Source organism: Calliopsis andreniformis, unplaced genomic scaffold, assembly GCF_051401765.1.
Source record: "Calliopsis andreniformis isolate RMS-2024a unplaced genomic scaffold, iyCalAndr_principal scaffold0022, whole genome shotgun sequence".
Taxonomy (NCBI): Eukaryota; Metazoa; Arthropoda; class Insecta; order Hymenoptera; family Andrenidae; genus Calliopsis; species Calliopsis andreniformis.
The window spans coordinates 12,890,649-12,911,344 of NW_027480432.1; the positions used below are offsets into that span (position 1 = coordinate 12,890,649).

At 31.5% G+C, this 20,696-nt stretch overlaps 1 protein-coding gene across 1 annotated transcript in view; it reads left to right on the forward strand.

Moving 5' to 3' along the window:
- Nachralpha4 (nicotinic acetylcholine receptor alpha4) overlaps positions 1 to 20,696 on the forward strand; it is a 160,436-nt gene that overhangs the window by 11,919 nt on the left and 127,821 nt on the right. The window contains exon 4 of the mRNA XM_076391263.1: positions 9,278 to 9,387. Coding sequence (XP_076247378.1) covers positions 9,278 to 9,387 — 110 coding nt within the window. The remainder of the gene's footprint in view (positions 1 to 9,277; positions 9,388 to 20,696) is intronic.

The window sequence follows — 20,696 nt, forward strand, 5'->3', positions numbered from 1 at the left end:
ACTATGTGAAATATTAGATTTTTTCCGGTACCTCTACTATTATGATAGGGGAAACCAGGGACAAACGTAACAATTTGGGTTTTTGATTCTATAACTTTTAAATTTCACAGAATTTTTAAAAAGTTCGTACACGATAGTAAACCCACTTTATTAAAGAACATAATCAAATAAAAAAGCTAGCAATACATTACACCAATTTTTTAAAATAAATCTTTCTTTAAAGTATATCATTTGTTACTTTTGTCCCTACCCCTAGGATGAAAGTAACATGCGATAAAATGAACTAGGAATAACGATAACATTCTATTTAAATTTAAAAATTAAATTAAGTAATAGAAAGAATATTTTTGAATGGGATTTCTTCGTATTTTGAAGGTAAAAATAAGTATAAATATCAGCATAAGCTTAACATAAACTTTTAGGAAGCCAGCCCATGATCTGTTTTTCTTTTAAAAATGTTGGTCACTCTATAAACATTAATACCATATTTGAAGATCATGTTTAAGTTCTTATACATAGTAAGTCCATTTTCGTCGATTTTCTGTTCTTTATGTCGTATGGTAGTCAGAAGGGGAGGATTTTATTGTATGCCAAAGTTAAAAAGCTGAAAATCTTGACAAGTCCCAAGATATGAATAACTATTTTCATAATGAGTATACAGAGAAATGACAAATTAACGAGAAACTCAAAGTTATTAAATAGTTTCTGGTAACTGTATGACTCGTTTTTGTTATTTTGTAGTGTTTTGTTTCAAACTTTAAAACCGCTAGTTTGTAGAATTTAGGAAATGTGACTTAACCAAGTTCTTTCTTCAAAAAATTTTATTACGAAAGAACATATTTGATAAAGCAAAGAACATAGAAGAAAGTCACAAGTTACAACTGGAACAAAAGTAACAATTTGTTATTTTTATTCCTACTAGTGGTATTTTCCATAAACGTGTTCTACATACTAATTTAACTTATAATCATAACAATTTTTATACTCACCTATAAGGTCAATAACTATTAAATATAATACAGAAAAAAGTCAAAAAGTTTTATGAAGCCAGAACAAAAGGATGTATAATTGAAACAGCCTCAACAAGTTTACTTTTAATATACTACTTCAATAAAACGTTAAAATACGAAGAACCGCTTATTATCACGTGTTGTCAAAAACTAATGTGAAGTAGAGATGGAAATAACATGCAAAGGTGGAAGCACAAATTATTGATCGACTAGTATTTATTTTATAATGTTTGTTACATTCATCCCGTGTTATATTTGTCTCTGGTCTCTCTACATGTTGTTTACTGTTTACTAAATGTTCAAATACATCGCTAATGAATACTCGCAACGTCTCACACTTGTTGCAAACAGTATGAGAGGTTCAGTGTTAGTGATCCTTGCATAGAGGAAAATGTAGCAAGTAAAAATGGTTTATAAGTCATTTTCCATTAATAATTATTATTTACTACATGCAAACAATCGGAGTTTTTCCAGAAAATATGGTTTAATCAAACTACATGAAAGTTTGATAGCCGAATATGAACAAGTATTGACTCATAAGCTGCAGTTCCTGGGTTTCGAATCTCTGAATAGGTTTTTATTTTCTTTTTCAATTTTTATTTTATACTTTTTTGTATACCTTTTCACAGATTAGAATTGTTTTATAATAGAAATTTTTCTCGTTTTTTAAAAAATGTTTCAAGCTGTTTTGTACTTTGGTGACAGAATCATCCGATTACCCGATAAGGATACAGAATCACGAATGGAAGCATATTTTTCAATTTTTGAGAATTGAACAATTATGTTGTAAGTTGAACCATATGTTGTCTACGTTTAAGAAAATATGGTAACTCTAAAAATGTACCATTTTTGTTATGAGAATTGTCATCGATGGTATTTTCATTTTCGTTGTCGAAGCTGGAATGACTCAAACATATTAATGTCATTCTACATAATTACTACAAAAATGTAACCTTTCCAAAAATGAGGAAAGTTTTTATTACAAAATAATTCTAATCTGTGATAAGGTATACGAAAATTAGAATTATTTAAAATAGAAATTGAAAATAAAGAATAAAAACCTATCGAAAGATCTAAACTCGGGACCTGTAGATTATAAGTCAAAATCTTTTTCTTTTCTAAAGTTTTTATTCACGTTATAATTAACAATAACATAAATATACATACAGTAACATTTTGTAATAATAGTTTTTGCTTTCTGTACACCAAGTCTTTAGTAGGTCCCATCTTTCAGAAGTTTACCTACTAACATAACAGGTCTATTACTCTATATAATGTTGTTATTATTATAATATTGCTTCTAAGAGCCTAAACAGCTATGGTATAAAAATAAACTAACAAGTGCAATATGCGTAATACTATCTTATTTGGTTTGCTTGTAAGAAAAATAATATTAAAAAAAACCTACTTATGAGCTAATCAGGTATTATAGCTACCTGAATGTTTGTATTAAATGCATATTATGTTAATTATTAACATTTATGTTATTCTAATCATTTTCTAAAATTTAGTTTGTATTTTGTTTTCTCAACTTCATTCTTGAGTAAGTAATCTTGTATAATATTACTAGTTAAAGGGTTCACACTTAGCTGTAACTTATAAAATTTAATTGCGCTTTGTTTAATGTAGTTATCAATATAGACTATGTTTGATTAGGAATGGAAGTCCTTAATCTTAACATATCTATCCTCAGTTAACACTAATCTTAAGCACTTATTTTGAAATCTTTGCAACATAGTAATATTGATTTCTTCAGTACTTCTCCAAACTAATGAAGCATACAAAAGTATAGGTCTAATTATAACTTTATACATTAATAGTTTATTATTCCAATTTAGCTTTGAGTCACGGATAAGAAGGAAATAAAGATTTTTGTCACTGCATATCTTTTCATCATTATTCTTTTATTATGCTGTCTATGTGAAAATCTGGAATCTAAGACGATTTCCAAATATTTAACAATCTATTTCATCTGGATACAATTATTATAAACCGTTATGGGATTTAGTATTATGTTACCTGTTTTTCTCCTTGAGAAAAATATTGCCTGTGTTTTGTCCCTGTTTAAGGAAATCTCCCACTTTTTATAAAATCTTTCTAGCATATTAACATGAATTTGTATGTATTTTATTGCAACTACAGTATGAAATGAAAAGCACACCATCTTCTTACAATATAAATGTTTTGTATTTATTTGTAAGAATTTTAAGTTTATTGTCATTGCTTTTCCCTTCATATTAGCTATTTTCTCAACGTTTATCCCTTTTTCTTTCAATTCTTTTTGGAGATCTTCTATTTCTATTTGATCATGTACACCTGTGATCACATATACCCTTTTCTTATCTTCCTTCATTGTGCATGTATGGAACCTCAATTATACAAGGTGTTCTAGACCACACATCCACCCCTATTAAAATGCAGGGGAGTGATTTTTATTCAAAACTAAAAAAATTTTAGCAACTAATTCGAATACGCTCTGTTGAATGGTGGTAATTGCAATTTCTGGTACTAATCGAAAATGAGATTTTCAGGCTGGAAGTCGTTTTTTTTAATGGGATCTGGTATTTTTTATTGCATATTCAGATTGTATGCAAAAAAATATAAAAATTTTGTCTCACACGTTTTTTTTCGAAAATGCGTGTATCAATCATGAAACGATTATTAAAGTACCGATTATACCAAATATTGCATTCATATTTATTTATCAGGCCTACCATATCGCTTTTGCAGCTAGAGGTTATATACCAAGCTAAGTATTCCCCTACTCTCACTTTTAATGTTTCGAAATTTCTTACTATTATCTCGAGAGAATATGATAGAAAGAATAAAAGAAACAATTCGATTGTTAAATACTGATAAAATTCTTCGTGCTGTCGATTCCTTCTAAAACAGGATAAACCTATGTATTACGGCCCATTTGAACTATTAGATACCTAATTATTATAATTAGGGGATACCTAATTTCCCCTATTATTCCAATTATTGGAAATATTAGATACCTAATTATTTCCTGTTTATTTCCAAAATTAATCCTTGTTACCTTTTTGTTTATTTCCATAGTTTATTTCTGTTAAGTTGTTTATAAATTTATTGAAGGAAAGGTATTGTTCTTTACTGTTTGTCCTGTAACTTGTGCAAATTTATTACTAAAAATTACATCTTTAATTTGAAAAGTGTGAATTTATACATTGGAGTTCATTTTCCGTCCAATGGAAGCATTTCCGAAAAAAACATCTGAGATAAAACTTTTATATTTTCGTTTGCGTAAAATTTGAATATGTAATAAAAAATACCAAGTTCCATTTAAAAAAATGATTTCCAGTCAAAAAATCCTATTTTCGGTTAGTACCGGAAATTGCAACTACCACCATTCGGCAGAGCGTACTCGAATTAGTTACTAAAATCTTTTTGGTTTTCAATAAAAATCACTATCCACCATTTTAATAGAGGTGGATGGGTGGTCTAGGACAGCTTGTATAATTAGTTTCATCTTCTCTGTACACGTCTATCATATCTTTGTGATAATTAATGTGAAATTTGTGTTTTACTGTGTTGTTTTTATTAGAGATACAAATAGTTTATGATTTTGTATATTTCCATGCATGACCAATAGCGGGAGCGTTCTCCTGCTACTGGTGCCTTTTTTAGTTATGACAGGCTATTGATTTTTTTATTGTCCTTTTTAGTTGTATTTTCAATATCCATTTCAACTGTATTTTGCAGCACAGCAAACCTATTCTTTGATAAATATTTGCTCGGATTCATCTTCGCTTCAATTTCTTCTGTATTCAGTGTGTTGCACCCTTTTCTCTGTTTTGGTTTGCTTATTATTGCAGTACAATCATTATCTACTGAATTTTCATTTATCGGAAAATTCTTCTCACTTGTATCCTCTTTTGCGTCTTTCATTTTTGAAAACATTGTAACAACCTGGTTACTCACGTGGAGGAGTTTCGCACAATTAGAAGTTATGTCTGCTTTCGTCCTACACTTCTACTTTATTTCCTTATTTCGTTAGCAATTATTACAATAGTAAATCTATCCATTCCCAGACGACAACTGGTGCTTTTTCATAAGTCAGTATCTGTTCTTATTCAGCTATCGGACTTTTTTGTAAATGTATTCGATTAAACCATATTTTTTGGAAAAAGTTCAATTGTTTGCATGAAGTAAACAATAATTCTTGATGGACAATGATTCATAAACCATCTTTACTTGTTACATTTTCATATATGCAAGAGTCACTAATACTAAACCTCTCGTATTGTTTGCAACGAGTGCGAGACGTTGCGAGTATTTATTAGCGATGTTATTATTTATACATTTCGTAAACACTATAATATACAGAATACACTAAACACTCTAATATAATATAATGAAGGAAACGTTATAAGGATGTATGTTATCTTAAGGCCACTCGTTTCAGGGCCCAATTTCGCAACAAAATGTAGTCTAACTAGGAATGTTATTATTTCGTTTATAACGTAAAAATTCAAAATTCTATTTTACCCGTATTTTGTGTTTTTGTTCATAATATTTGTATATAAATCTGTGAAACGATCGATCAACATTTAGTCAGTGAAAATAACGAAAATATACTATTTTTAACATACTTTTTAAACAAATTAATATTTTCAAAAACTGCTTATCTAGGTGGATTCGTCGTTCAAAAATACGCAATCGCTCCATTTACACCATTTTGCTTTACACAATAATTGTCGAGATATTAAGTGAAATATGGTTCTACGTCCAACTTTGGAGGTGATTCTGACCCTTTTAACATGAATTAGAGTTGCTAAAAGAATAAATATCGAATATTTCCGGCTACTCTACAATCCTACCAAGTTTCATAAAAATCGGAGATTTACACTTCGCGATGTTCCCTTGTGTGAGTATTCTTAAGTAGGAATTATTAGGTAGTCGGAAAAGTCATGACGCATTTGAGTTCATGAGGGACCCAAATATCGACCCTGCTTACATATCCTAGTTTCTCCAGGTGATCGTGAACGCTTAAATGCTGGATGTTCAATGTTTCTGCAATCTCTCGTGTCGTGTGACGTTGATTTAACCCGATTAATGCCTTGATTTTGTCGTCATCAACCTCGATGGGCCTCCCTGATCGAGAAGTGTCGTTGAGATTAAAATTACCAGCACGAAATTTTTTTAACCATCGTTGGCACTGACGTTCTTATAGAGCATTGTTACCTTAAGCTTTACGCAACTTTGCACACGCTTGACGCGTGTTCTTCTCTTTAGGAAGTAAAATAGTAAAATACGGCGAAAATGCACAGTTTGTTTTTCCATCTTACGCTTGTTGTAAAATCTCCCAAAACTCAGCTAAATCGCTCAACTGTTTTTCAGAATGAAGCTAGAACTGTCAAATTACATAGCAATAACATAGATGCGAATGACTTTTCTGACTACTCAATAGTTGGACTGGTCGTCACTTAACTACATGCATAGAAGGGTACAGATGGTTTATTTAGTTATATCTCTTTTCGGAGATAGTGTAAATATGTTATACAATTTTACCTCTTTTCAGAGATAACAAATATAGTTTAAGTTACACGATATCTCTTTTCGGAGACACAAAATATAGTTTACAATAATTAACAATGTTTGGTTACCTCAAAACTAACTTATGAGAGAGAAGGACCCTAATGGCTCGGCGTTAGGAGACTTACAAAGATGTCTCTTCTCGTTTCATAGTTTTGACGTCGCCTGGAGCTTTAAGTAACAACTGTACATTCGATGGGCTTAATATTCGATATTTGAATTCAAAAGACAGTCAAAGGCAAAAGTTACAACAGTTTATAAAGGATTTAATTGGAATTTGTCTGAATGGTGAGACCGAATGACCTGTCGTAATTGATGCTTACCTCTGTAATATTTATAGCGCGTATTCTGTAATCACGAAGCTGTCATCTATAATTTTGATTAATTTGGAAAACGATAGTTTTGGTGTTCTCAAGTAAAGTACCCGCGAGGGCATAGTCTAGTCTTCCTACTTCTTTGTAAATTATCTATTCCATAAAACTCGAAAGACTAGGTCAGTTATCAACACATATTTGACACCTGCTGATGAATGACCTGCTGACTTTGATAAAATACCAAGTTACAGGGTCACTCGGATTCGGAGCAACGCTCAGAAATGGAATATTGTGTTACATCCCATACTATATTACGTATAATATATGAGGTTTAGTATTAGTATAAATAGGAATTGGACAGGTCGTCAGTTAAATATATGCGTATAAGGGTACAGACAGTTTATTTAATTATATCTCGTTTCAGAGGTAGTATAGATATGTTATTACAATTATATGTCGTTTTGGAGATATAAAATATAGTTTACAAAAGTTGACAATGTTATGTTATCTTAAAACTAGCTTACGAGGAAGAAGGACCCCAATGGCTCGGCGTTAGGAGACATATAAGTTGTCTCTTCTTCTTGTTCCATGGTTTTCACGTCGCGTGTGACACAAACTAACAACTGTGCACTAGACGAACTCAAGTATCGAATACTAGGGCTGTAACACAACAAAAAAGAATATATGAGTATTTGTTAATTAATTATGTATTTTTATTAATGAATGGGCAACTACTTACTGGTGTTTGTGTAACCCACTTCTTATCTACAATACTTGAAACTTCAAATAATTAAATCATTCTTTTATTACTGCAAAATTAAGGAATTAATATTTACTTTCTACATTTCTATCTGGAGCAATAAACCATATTAATGGAATTAGATCGCTTTCAAAGTATATTTATTACTCTGTTTTAGTAAACTATTTCGTGCTGTTTCCCCATGTAACTTCTCCCTACATATTCTGCAATTTAAATTTATTAAAGAGAAAACATTTATGCCACTATCGAAACGAGTATAAAGTTGTAGCACTTCACTGCAGCTTAACAAAATATCTTACATAATAATGGTATATGATATTAAATGAAAAACTCAATTTTGTTGGTTTCGCAACTTGGGCCACTTTTAAAACATATTTTAGCTTAAACGAGTAATAAAAATACGAGTAGTACACAAATGTTTGGAATAAAATCATTTACATCTAATTGTAGATTATAAAACAAAATAGTTCTAGTCAGCCTGCTGTGTATGTTATTTTTATCATAAACTATTTTGTTGCCTATATATTGTGTATTTCCTTGTAACTTTGAACGCAGCATGTTTACACCATTTTTAATAATTTATAGTATAAGTTAATGCCTTGTCAACCATTTTGAATCATCTTTTGCCCACATATGACGTCACACTTTCTATGTTACCTTTGCCTCACTCAATTCCTGAAGTGCCTTTCCTTTCTATTGCATATACGGTCTAAGGTATGTACATACAACGGAAGTTCTGCAATTGACAGTTTGGGATAGTCTTGAAATAGCGAAAGTAATAACATTACGACAGAAAATCGTAGGTTAAGGAGTTAATGTGGATTTGATTTCGATCGTTTTGAATTTTGAATTACTGTCCTGTAAAATTTGTAAAATGTCACTGATTAAGTACTTTTGCTGTGATCTTCAAATTAAAATCTACACGCCTTCATCAAGACTACACTCCCTGGGTCAGGCCACGTCTTAGATGTACGGAAAGAAAAATGGTAGTGGAGTGGTATGCAACCAGAGGAGCCAAGACGACCGTCACATAGTGTACCCACGCAGTTCCAGCATGGATCTGTATCCATCCCAAAATGGTGATACTATGAGTACAACACTGTAGCCGAACTATTCGCTACAGTGTCACCACTATGTGGTTGATACAGGTTCACGGCGAGACGGTGTGGGTATACTATGTGACGATCGTCTCAGCTCCACTGGTTGTGTATCGCTCCACTACCACTTTTCTTTTTGTGTAGACGCTTTACCCATAACAAAAGTCACGACTTCTTTAAGCCACTTCTTCAAATCCCGTCTTTTTATTTTGTTTTATATCTCTGGACTGAATTTTTACAGTTTTATGAAATTTGGTATGGTGGCTTGTGGACATGGGACATTGGTACTATTAAATTTGCAAAAAATTCAGTTAAGGAGAAGGCGGAGATACGGATGAAGTTAGAGAAAATTTTATTTTTACAAATTGTTAGATTATTATGAAAAATATTATTGGTAAAAAGTTTTTCTCATATATTTCACCCAATAAAAAGAATAAAAAATTTTGTATTATACAGAGAGTTTCTGTGTTTCCACGAAAATAGAAAGCTCGCAAAACGGACCAATAATATGGTTCTATTTTTTGTGTTGGTTGTTTCAAGTCGTGGCACGACTACAAACTGCGATGGGAGCCGAAGGAATACGGAGGAGTCCACATGTTGCACGTGCCATCTGATCACATATGGCGGCCGGACATAGTCCTCTACAACAAGTGAGTCTATTTGCTATTTTTTTCTGTATATTCTATAGTTACATCTTCTATAGTTCCATAATTTACATTAAATAAGTAGAGGCAAAGCATGTTGTCAGAGCCAAGTCGTTTGGACATCCATTTCTTGGTGATACTCAAGTTTTTTTGATTTTTCAAATTTCTCGAACTTATCGTAATTTGTCAAATTTTACGTATTCTCCCGAATTATTTGTAATTTTTCAAATTTCTGAAATTTTTCCAAATTTGTGGAATTAAAAAAATTTTTTCAGTTTTTCCAAGCTCTGGAATCTTTTTAATTTTTGTAATTACTTGGTATCTTAAAAAGCTAGTTAAAAGTTTCTTTAATCTTGTGCCTTGTGATGATAAAATAAGTACACAATGTACATGTATATATACATATTACTAATTATATAAAAAATTTATTAGTAATATTCAGTATAATTTCAATTTTTCTTGAAGGAAGTTTATTTTTTCTTGGCATGGATCGGTTAGATAAAACATGTAAATAGGTAATATAATCATCTGAATGTTCTTTTTCTCTGCTGTATTTAAGTAGACATTTTCTCAGCCGTGTTATAAGAAACAAATGGAGAAACGAGTGTCCACTCGACTTAAGAGAGGTACCATTGTCGTGCATATTGTGTTATTTCAAAGTAGAACAGTCCATTCGATGTCAAACTGCATCTATTTTTGCCGACTTCGTTGCGAAAGTTACAGAAAAATGTGAATTATCGCCGATTTGACTATTTTGAATTTGTTTTTAGTCATGTTTTATGTCTTATTGGGGTTACTGGTTTGTTTAAAGCGTTTAATAGGATTATTAGTATTTGTTTATTAACTCATCATCACCGGTGCGCGCATATATGCGCGCTTTTTTCCCCCCATTTATATAACGGGGCGCTCACATGTGCGCGCTTACAAGTGCATCGCATTTTTTTCGGCACTGTGCCATGCAGGAGCACATGCCTAATCCAATTTCAGGATTTGTTTCAATATACAATCAGTGTCTGCTGAGTTAGATGTTCGTCACCAGTAGCGACATACCGTGAAAACTGCTCCGGCGCACGTATGTTAAATACTAAATGCGAAAATATGAAAGAACGTTTTTAATTGCTTAAATTCTATTGACACTCGTATTATTTACTTTTATTAGCGCTGCCCCGTCACTCTTTCCTACCTCTTCATTTAGAGATAAGTCCTAACCATCCATGTTGGATAAGGGGCGTGGCAAGGGTGGGGTTAAACAATTCCAATTCGCGGCCCCTATGGGGAAGGCCGAATGTCTAATTTTAGTGTGGGGTTGGAAACGAAATATTTTTTGAGTATGGCAGTGGAAATTTCCGCTTGTAATATCTGTAAATATAACTATTCTTATCAAGAATACCGCGAACTTTCATCGGAAAGAGTTAAATAAAGGTTCAATGCGAGTTTTCTTGAGAAACTCCTCCTTAGGATAGCGATTGGGTGCAGCGGTTATAATTTTTAATATTGTGTTTTGAATGCAGTGCATTTGCTTGAGATTTATAAAGGCAAAGGGGGAGTAAACATCAACTCCATATGAGTTCCTTCCATTTCGATTTTCTGTTTGTCATTTGCTAGCTAAAAGGAAGTGTTCTTATATACCTGAAATAAAAAGAGGAAAATGTTAGCAAAATCCAATATCTAACCATTTTTATAATGAGTATGTACGGAAATAACTTGACAGGTTCATACGAAACAGGAGAAAAATTTGATAAGTCAACGAGAGATTTAAAGTTACTGAATAGTTTCTAATCATTTTATGGAAAATTGTTGGCTGCATTGATTTTATGATTCGTTTCTACTGTTTTGTGACATCCTATTTCAAACATTGAAGTTGCTCAAACGCTATGTCTTTGAATCTAGGCCACGCCTCAGCGTTAGAATGCCACGCCTCAGCGTTAGAATGCCACGCCTCATCTTCAGAGTGCCACGCCCACCCAAAATGTCCACTAATCCTGGTACAAACCAGACTTGACTCAGGCTCACAATTTTTCTTTTAATTAAACAAAGGAAAATGCAAAAAAGTAAAACAAGAATAAAGTGAACCATACAACTAGTTAAAAAACACTTACCACAACGCTAATGAATTCTAGCAACTTTTAGCAAATACTAGTAATCTCTAGTGATCTCTAATAATTTCTAATAAATGCTAGTAAAAACCAGTACATGCTAGTAACTTCCAATAATTTCCAGTAAAATTTCTAGTAATTTGTAGTACATTCTAGTAATTCTAATAAATTCTAGAAATTTCTAGCAATTTCCAGTCATTTTCAATAACTTCTGCTAACTTTTACCTTAATATCCACATATTTCCGTAACTTTTGTGTCGTTCGCCTAAGAGCGAGAGCCAGCGTAGTCGTTCGAGTAGTTTCCCTCGATTCCTGGCTCGTGCTCGACAGTCACGGTGAGCTCTCGACGTAGTTTCGAGATAGATTATTATTATTCATATCGCATGAAACATGGGCGCTGCGGTGAATACTCACATAAACGACAATTCTTTTCAAATTAAAGTAGTCAAATGACTAATTTCTAACAAACTGGCTGAGGTCACCACAGGAATATTTCCTTTTTAGTTTCATTTTCTTGATAATTGAGCGATATAATCGAAATTTGTGATTGGCAATTTCTGGAATTTAATAATAATTATAATGTTAGTTCTTAATTATAATTATATCGATATATATATTTATAATATATTTGTAATTTTAGATTTTATACTTATATTTCTAAACGATAAGAATCATTATTATAACGATAAGAATTCGTGAGTACCTGCAAAAATTGTATTTTTAATTTAAAAACAAAATCATGTATTTTCAATTTAAAAATTTAAAAACTTCAAGAAGTTTTCTTATTTTTAAGAGTTTGATACTAACTATAGTATCCATTTAAAAAATTTTTTTATTTGAATCTTATACCAGAGACACGAAACTTTCGAAAATAAATGTGTGACAGTAATATAGGGGAGAATTTTGAAACTTCTTAGATTTTTAATTAAGAAATCAAAATTATGCATTTTGTATTCAAAATAGCACACACTTTTCTTATTTTTGAAAATTTGATGCTGTCTACCTTATTAATCTGTTTTTTTTTTAAATTCTTTTTTATAATACTTTTTAATAATTATATTTTAATAATAATAATTCTTTTTCGTAATTGATTCGTATAAAAGATTCCACTATTAAATTCCACTATATTCCACTATTAAACACAAAATAATAAAAATAATGCTTTTAAAAGTAATAAAAATGGAAAAATTTTAATGTTTCAAAAGGAATGGTGAAGAAATATACTTATCGAGGTATATTTATGCTGAACTACGTATACTCTATAAATGTCTTGAAGCATAGGATTGTACAGAGTATAAAGGAATGAATGGCCGTGGTTCTCGTGCTTTCAGGCGGGATTCTGCTAATTTCTATCGACAATTGTTGATGTCGTTACGTATCGACATTTGTAGCTTGCGCTATCGACGGTATCGGTAAGACATGATTCTCTTTAACAACTATCGAGACTTGTCGATGCAAATCGGAAGTTTGCTGTTATCGATAAATTCGTCAGAGTTCTTAAGAATCACTAGGACTTTAAAGCATCAATGATCATTGCAGTAGTGAGTTTTTGTTTTGAGGTGTATGCAACGATCTTTTTATTTCATGAAAATAAGTTTAATTCCGCTTTCATAAACCAGAGAAAAGTTTAAATTTCTCCTTATAGAATTACGTTTTTGCTTCATATATAACTAAAGCGACAATATCAAAGACTATGTAGTTACACGCTCAGTAATTGTAATTTCGTCTACTTTTTCTTAGCAATTATTTATTGCAAGTATTTATTTTTGAAATACAAGTTTTGAGTATTGGGAATACTCAAAATTATACAAATTACTATTACACAACAAGCAACTCGCGTAATTCACAAACAATACAATAACCAAATACATAGCATACATAAACAATATAACCTTTCAAAATACGACTAACGCGGTCTTCGAAAATTATCGTTAGCTTTTATTAACGACCTTTGCGAGCCTCGGTATACTATCGACGATTAGCGTTAAGTTAGCGAGAATTTTAACGACAAATATTGATATGTGTATGTAGTAGAATCGCGTTTATCGACAACTGTTAATAGAGCTCGCTATCGACACCGACAATGCAATTGTCGGTAGAAATTAGCAGAATCCTGTTACAGAAATGAATCTATACTTCTGAATCGGTGGACATCTGCAAAAGATCCGTTCGTAAAATTGCAATACTGAAAATTAATGTTAATTTTTTTATACGTATATGTATTCTGTTCACTGAGAAGAGAAAGAGAGTCAGGAAGAATTGTTAAAGATTTAGCATCGATTTGATCATGTATGTAGAGTTACATATAGGAGTATGAGCCTACCATTGCTCTGTTATGCGGTAACCTCTAGCTCAATTTAACAAACCTAGTTTTACCGGTCACATTTGTTGATTAGTGTCAATTATTGATACCTTATCAGTTGTTTTGCTTCTATATTCTTACAGATGTTCTACTGTATAGCGGATACTTCATCTGCGAGAATGTAGAAATAAAACAATTAATAAGTTATTAGAAGTCAACAGCAATTGACATAAGTAATCGGCAAATCTAGATTTGTTAAACTATAGAACAGTAAGGCCTGGCTATTGAGGGTAAAAAGAAGGAGAATAAATTCCGTAGGCTGGTATAGGGAATAGCTGTCAAAATTTAGGTTCTGATAAGCCAACTTTGGTCAATTCGTAAAGAAACGTAAAAATGCATGACTACACAACATGTAGATTGATACAGGAAGTTACAGACAATTTTTAATGAAGTTACACCACAAAACAATTATGAATCAGATCATGATTATAAAGAATATTTTACTTCACCAGAAGCATAAACTTATTTCGCTGGATTTTTAGCCAAGAAGATTAACCGTATCAGCAAATGTAAGAAGTGTTTATGAACACTAATATCCAGTCAAGAAATGAATAACCATGCAATAGATTTTTCTCTGTTACGTGTACATTCGCTATATTTACGTAACCCACTGTTTAAATTATCAGGTGTTTCAGAAAAAAGTTATTGCAAGTGGTAAGGCATAGGATAACACACAATACAATATTTCATCTCTTAGAGAAATTTGCACAAATACAAATAGCACAAATCTGTTGTACGGTCCATGAACAAAATTTAACAGCAAAAGTAATAGATTATTATTTACGCGTAAAATTATATGTGATTTAAATCTAATTATAATTTTAATAAACACATAAAAACTACATTTTATACGTTCTTCTCTGCTCCTCGTTGGAGTGATCCCTTAATTATTAATAATTCCTGTAGCTTTCACACTTTTCAGCTTCTAAAAAAGTAATGAAATCATTCTAGTAGTAGTAGTCAGATCACAAATGTTTACTATTTTGTATTATTTAAATATGTAGATAGATATACAGGGTGCGTCACCTAACGTCTGCTCCTCAAATATCCTTATTGTTTTTAAAGATACATCAAATGTTTTAAGAACGAAGTTGAATGGTTCAATGGAGCTTACACAATGCCAAAAAAATTTTCCTTTTTTGCCATTTTTTTTAGAGATATCATAGTAACCTCAATTTTTGAAATGGAACCACCTCTTTTCAAACACCTATAATGATATAGTCCTTTTCATTAGGAATTCAGTGACTATTATTATTCAAGGTCATTCAAGATCATGGAAAAGAAAACGTACAAATTTTAAAATATGAAAACGGAATACCTGTGTTTCATAAATGTTCGAAATGATGGCCGTTTACGTCAATATATTACTGTAAAATTGGCAGGTTTTCTTGCAAAAATTGAGAATATTTTTGTCCTATCATCGTTCCGGTAACGAAGTGTGGCCCAATTACTTTGTCGCTCAAAATATTACACCACACATTTACGTTCCATTGTCTTTGGTAGTCAATTTCTCGCAGCCAGTGCGGATTATCAACAAATCAATAATGGACGTTCCGTAGATTAATTGAGCCATTATTACTAAATGTTGCTTCGTCCGTAAACAAGACATTAGAAAAAAATGAACGATTTTGCTGCAATCCCCATTGGTAAAAATTAATTCGATTTTGAAAATCACTTCCTTGTAATTCCTGATCTAGCGACATGTGAAACGGATGAACTTTGTATTATAGTCCAGAATTCGTATTACGCTACTTTGCTTCACGTCTGACAGCTATAGTTGCTAAAACATTTACTTCAGTGTCTTCATTAGTCGTGGGATTCTTGCCTTTACGCTTTCTTATATGCACGTTTTCTCTGTTCGTGACCTTGAATAACCTTGAATAATTATAGTCACTGAATTCCTAATAAAAGGGACTATCATTATAGGTGCTTAAAAAGGGGTGGTTTCATTTTAAAAAATGGAGCTGACTTTGATATGTCTAAAAAAATAAAAATTTGTTGGTACTGTATGAGTTTTATTGAATCATTCAACTTCTTCCTTGAGATATTTGACGTATTCTAAACAACAACAAAGATATTTGAGGTGTAAATGTTAAGTGACTCACCTGTATAGTGTTCAAAAGATTTAAGAAATGTTTTCATAAGAAATACATGGATTTTGCCTTTATTCAACATACATCTGATATGCCATCTTTTTCTCTCCAATGCAGTTTCTTTTACGATCGTCAACATCATCTATCGGAGTTCCCTTCGTTACTTGCACCACTGTGAAATGCAGATTCCTATCCAAGTTTACTCTCTTTCTTTTCAACCCTTCATAGACCCAGCACAGTGGAGTGCGTTCCCCACACAAAAGGTCTAGTAAGGTGCTTTAACCTAATAAGCCTAAATTGAGTAACTTCTCTTTTTTTCCGATACATCAAGTACGACATAGCGAAACTACTAATCGTGAAATATAGAATTATGTAATATAATGATAATATAAATATATTCGATACTTAAATCTTTTATTTCCTGTTATTTTATATTAGTTTACGCAACACATTTCAGTTAGCACAAACATCTGAATTGTTAATAAATTCACTAATAATGAAGAATTCACTAATAATCTCTTTCTCTCTTTCTTCTTTCTCTCCCTATAATCTGACTATTATATTATGCTACATATATGCAGTGTAAACAATATGTATAGTAGTATTTTAAAGGGTAACAAATGGAATACAAAATGTCCTGTAACATACTGTTCTCAAGTAGAAAACAGTGGATTCTGTAATGTTATACATCTAACGAAGGGTAGAAGCAGAACAAAAATATCTCAAGTCCTTGAGCGGGACAGTAGATATACCCTTAGATCATACATACTTAATAGACACAGCTTCAGATAATTTTCCTGAAACAAAGATAAAACATCTAAGTGACATTACATGTGGACAAGATGTATAAACTATGCTAGAATGTATCCTATCTACAGTCCAGTTTTCTAAAGTTAAGCTTTGGTGGCCGGTTCCTCTAGCTTCCGATGTTGTTGCTTCTCTAACTCGTGAACGGTGCTTCCCCCATATGACGCGCGCTGTACTTATTGGACTCAAAATTATGCATTGAATAGAATAGTATATCTATGACATGCGTGACAAATACCAACAGATACATAAATACATAATAAGTTCTCACAATGAATATGAATGCGAAAACGTGAAGTAAAGAAAAATTATTATATAAGATTTTTAAAGGGAGAAACGTACAATGTGATATGTCAAAAAGATCAAGTTTTTCTTTTTATATAATTTAATAGTTTAATACGTCAAGAATATAGTCCTTAAATTATAAAATGAAATTCGAAAAATTAACGTAGTTACAGCAAGTTTTATTACTGCACGGCACGTATACAAGACTGACTACTTAACTTTATCACCTGAAATATCTCGTTTGCTTTGATAATATTAAAAAATGTTTGAAATACAAATTAGATTGTTTCGAGGGACACATAATTTGACATTATGACCTGTTTCGTAAGTGAATGTGTAGAAAACATATCAAATTCACCTATTTGTTTTTAAATGGATTCAAATATTTATGAATACACTAATCGATCCAGCTGGTTATTTTTCACAAAAAAGTATTAACCCATTTATGTCGAAAAACCATTAGTTTAGGAGACATTTATGTTCAGTAATTGAAGAAATTGACATTTAAATATCTAGTAATTCAATGGTTTTCTGACATAAATAGATTAATACTTTTTTGTAGAGAATGATTAGATAGATTGATTAATGTATTAATAAATAAATAAAAAGAATATTTAAAAAATTTTATTCTCAGGTTAATGTATTATCGACGTTTTAAAATAATTTCATTATGAATTCATATTACTTTATTTATTCAATGTACGCTATAAATTTTCTTATAAAATGCGAAGTGTTAAAGGACTTGTTACAAACATAGTAAAACGTAACAAAAGTATTATGTTAATCGTTTGGAAAAATTTAATGTAAGCTCATATTTGAAAATGATTACTTTATTATAAGAGTTTTCTGATAGTTAAAAAATTGTAATAATTAGAAAAACAGATTTTATGTCCTAAATGTGCTATCTATATCATTGACAAAATGTCTTATATCTCGCCGGTGGCTGTATCAATTTGTAACAATCTAATAATCTAATCTAATAAACTAACCTTTCGGCACACCTTGTATTTAATTTCAGATTGATATTATTATTGTTATTCTTATCGCTCACATTCCTGCATTCTTATTTCATGTACAGCCGTTAACGTTGGGCATACACATAGTACTGCACGAATCGCATGTAAGTAAGCTTAGACCCTCGGACCATTTCGGATAGCTTCGGAAAGTCGGTAGAGAAGGCGAATGTTAGCCTTACTCTCTCACTCTTAAAACGCTGTAATCGCTGTAATCATAAAACGCTGCGATTACCCTTGTGCTCTTGTTTTCACTGTCCGACTTGTATTAAAAAGGGACTTTTGGGTGAAACTTTCAGAGACTTTTATGACATTTTGAGTGACGAATGTGAAGATCAAAAGGATGACAATCTATAAAATATCTTGTTCCAATAAGCATTTTTTATGAATAATTAAAACAAGTTTATAGACATATGTTTAGAAGATAATAGATTTCTTAAGGAAGGCAGTTGGATAACCGCGGATGATAGTTTCTTTCTAAGTGGCAGATGCTGGATTCGATACATAGTATGAAAAATTAATTTTTTCCTTTTTCTTTAAATATTCAAATTGTTGCACGTAAAGTTATTTCATAAATACTGTAATTTTTTAATACGAATCTTCATTTATAAATACATACAGTGGGTGTAGAAAGTGTTCGTACACCGACTAATTTCGAATAATATATTGTGAAATTGTAGTTTATTAACTAATTTTTTATAAACAACGAATTTGTACATATTTTTGGAAATCTCTAGAACAGATACAGTGCAAAAAAAATTAGTTGGTTGAGTAATTTGCAAAGTTATCAAGAAAAAAAAAATATTGATCGAAATATAAGAGCTTGATAAATTAAATATGTAAATACCTTTTATTATTTTTACCAATCATAAGTTTTATGTCAATTTTATATTTACGAAGGTTTTGTTTTGACTGTTACGCTGTCGCAGTTCGAATCGCACGTTACTGCACTTTACTATGAAATGGACGTTTAAAGTTCCACGTTTCACTACTCTCCAGTCATGCGTTACGTATGCGAAAAGATTCGAGCGTTAGAGTAATTAATGCTGAGGGATTTTATCTGAGAAAGTAGAAGAAATCTATTTATACGTTTGTATTGTATATGTATGGGCCCACCAAGTATGTTTTGGTCAAATAATTATAAGCTGCTAACTGTAGCATAAGCAATGATTTTTATAAGTTGATTTTTTGTTATAAAAATGAAGTCGTGCTCCAGAGGGTGAAACATGAGTTTCGTGTAGCATGTGCAAATAATACATATATGCAACCAGGAAGGAGGTAATTCTATTATCTGTAGAAATATGTAAATCAAAAATAAAAAATAAAATTTTTTTATAAGATGCTTTGTTTCCGGGACAATTGAATTTAATGATTAGTCTACTATGCGTGCATTTGACTATCTTCTTATTAATAATTGTATTGTTTTAGATTTACATTATGAGATGAATTGTTGACAGTGCCATCCTTGTTGATGTATACAAAACCTTGTTCTTCGAATCATAAAGTCATAGAATGATGTTACTGTATTATAATGCTTCAATTTCTCGAATGCTAAGCTATTTATCGAGTCGTACTAAAGAATTAGTGTACGCAGAAAGAAGAAATAATACAGGCTTTAAAGTAATTAAAAAATTAGATTACTATAATATCAGGACGCGATTCTTTGGTTCGGAAAGCAAGAATTTTGTATGTATCAACAAGGATGGCGCTTTCAACAATTCATTCTGTAATGTAAATAATACATGTAAAGCAATACAATTATTACGTATTCAGTACTTATCATAACGTTGGCATTGCTTATTTTACTGTATGCATACCAGACGAATCTTTAAATTAAATTTTCTCTTTAAATTCAATCTTTTATTTTCGGTTTATTACTATATGTAGATCGCCCGTTTCCGGTTCTATCACCTTGTACATAAGCTTGTTTTAATTTAATTGTTCATAAAAAATACGTATTGGCACGAGATACTACACAGAACGCCATCGTTTAATTTTTAGACTCATGCCTGAAAATTTCATAAAAATTTTTGGACATTTCACAGAATAGTCTTCTTCCGAATCGGAAAGTGAATATATTTATAATATCAAAAAGAATGCGTATGGTCACTTACTGGTGACTTGGACCTAAGTATTTCAAGCTTTTTTTTAGAAGTCCGAAACAGTTCGAAGCGTCGAGCACACTTACTGTTCGTGTCACAATGTCTCTCCGAAAGACATTTCACGGACTTCTTGTGCGGCATGAACGATACAGGCAGTTCGTATGATAGTTGTATAGTGGAGAGGTAAATTCTCAATAATTCACGTGCCAAATCTGGGCATCACGGGCTTTCTGATTATACGCCGCCCTGTGTGTACCAATCGAACTAAACTTGTCAGTCTTTTACTCTGTTTTATCCGTTACACTTTTCATTCTTATATTAGCAGATTTCAAACTGGGAAAGGATTTATTTCTAAATTACCTAAAAATGTTTTGATTTCATGACTGCAAATTTGACGGTTTTGTTTTATTTTGAAACTCATATTACTGAACATCAGCAGAATCGGACTAAATCATGACCAGATCGCACCAGATTGAACCTTCCTCTATCGAATGAGCTCTTTCCCAGCTCAAAATCTTCTAATATAAGAACGAAAAGTGTAATGACGTAAATCTCTG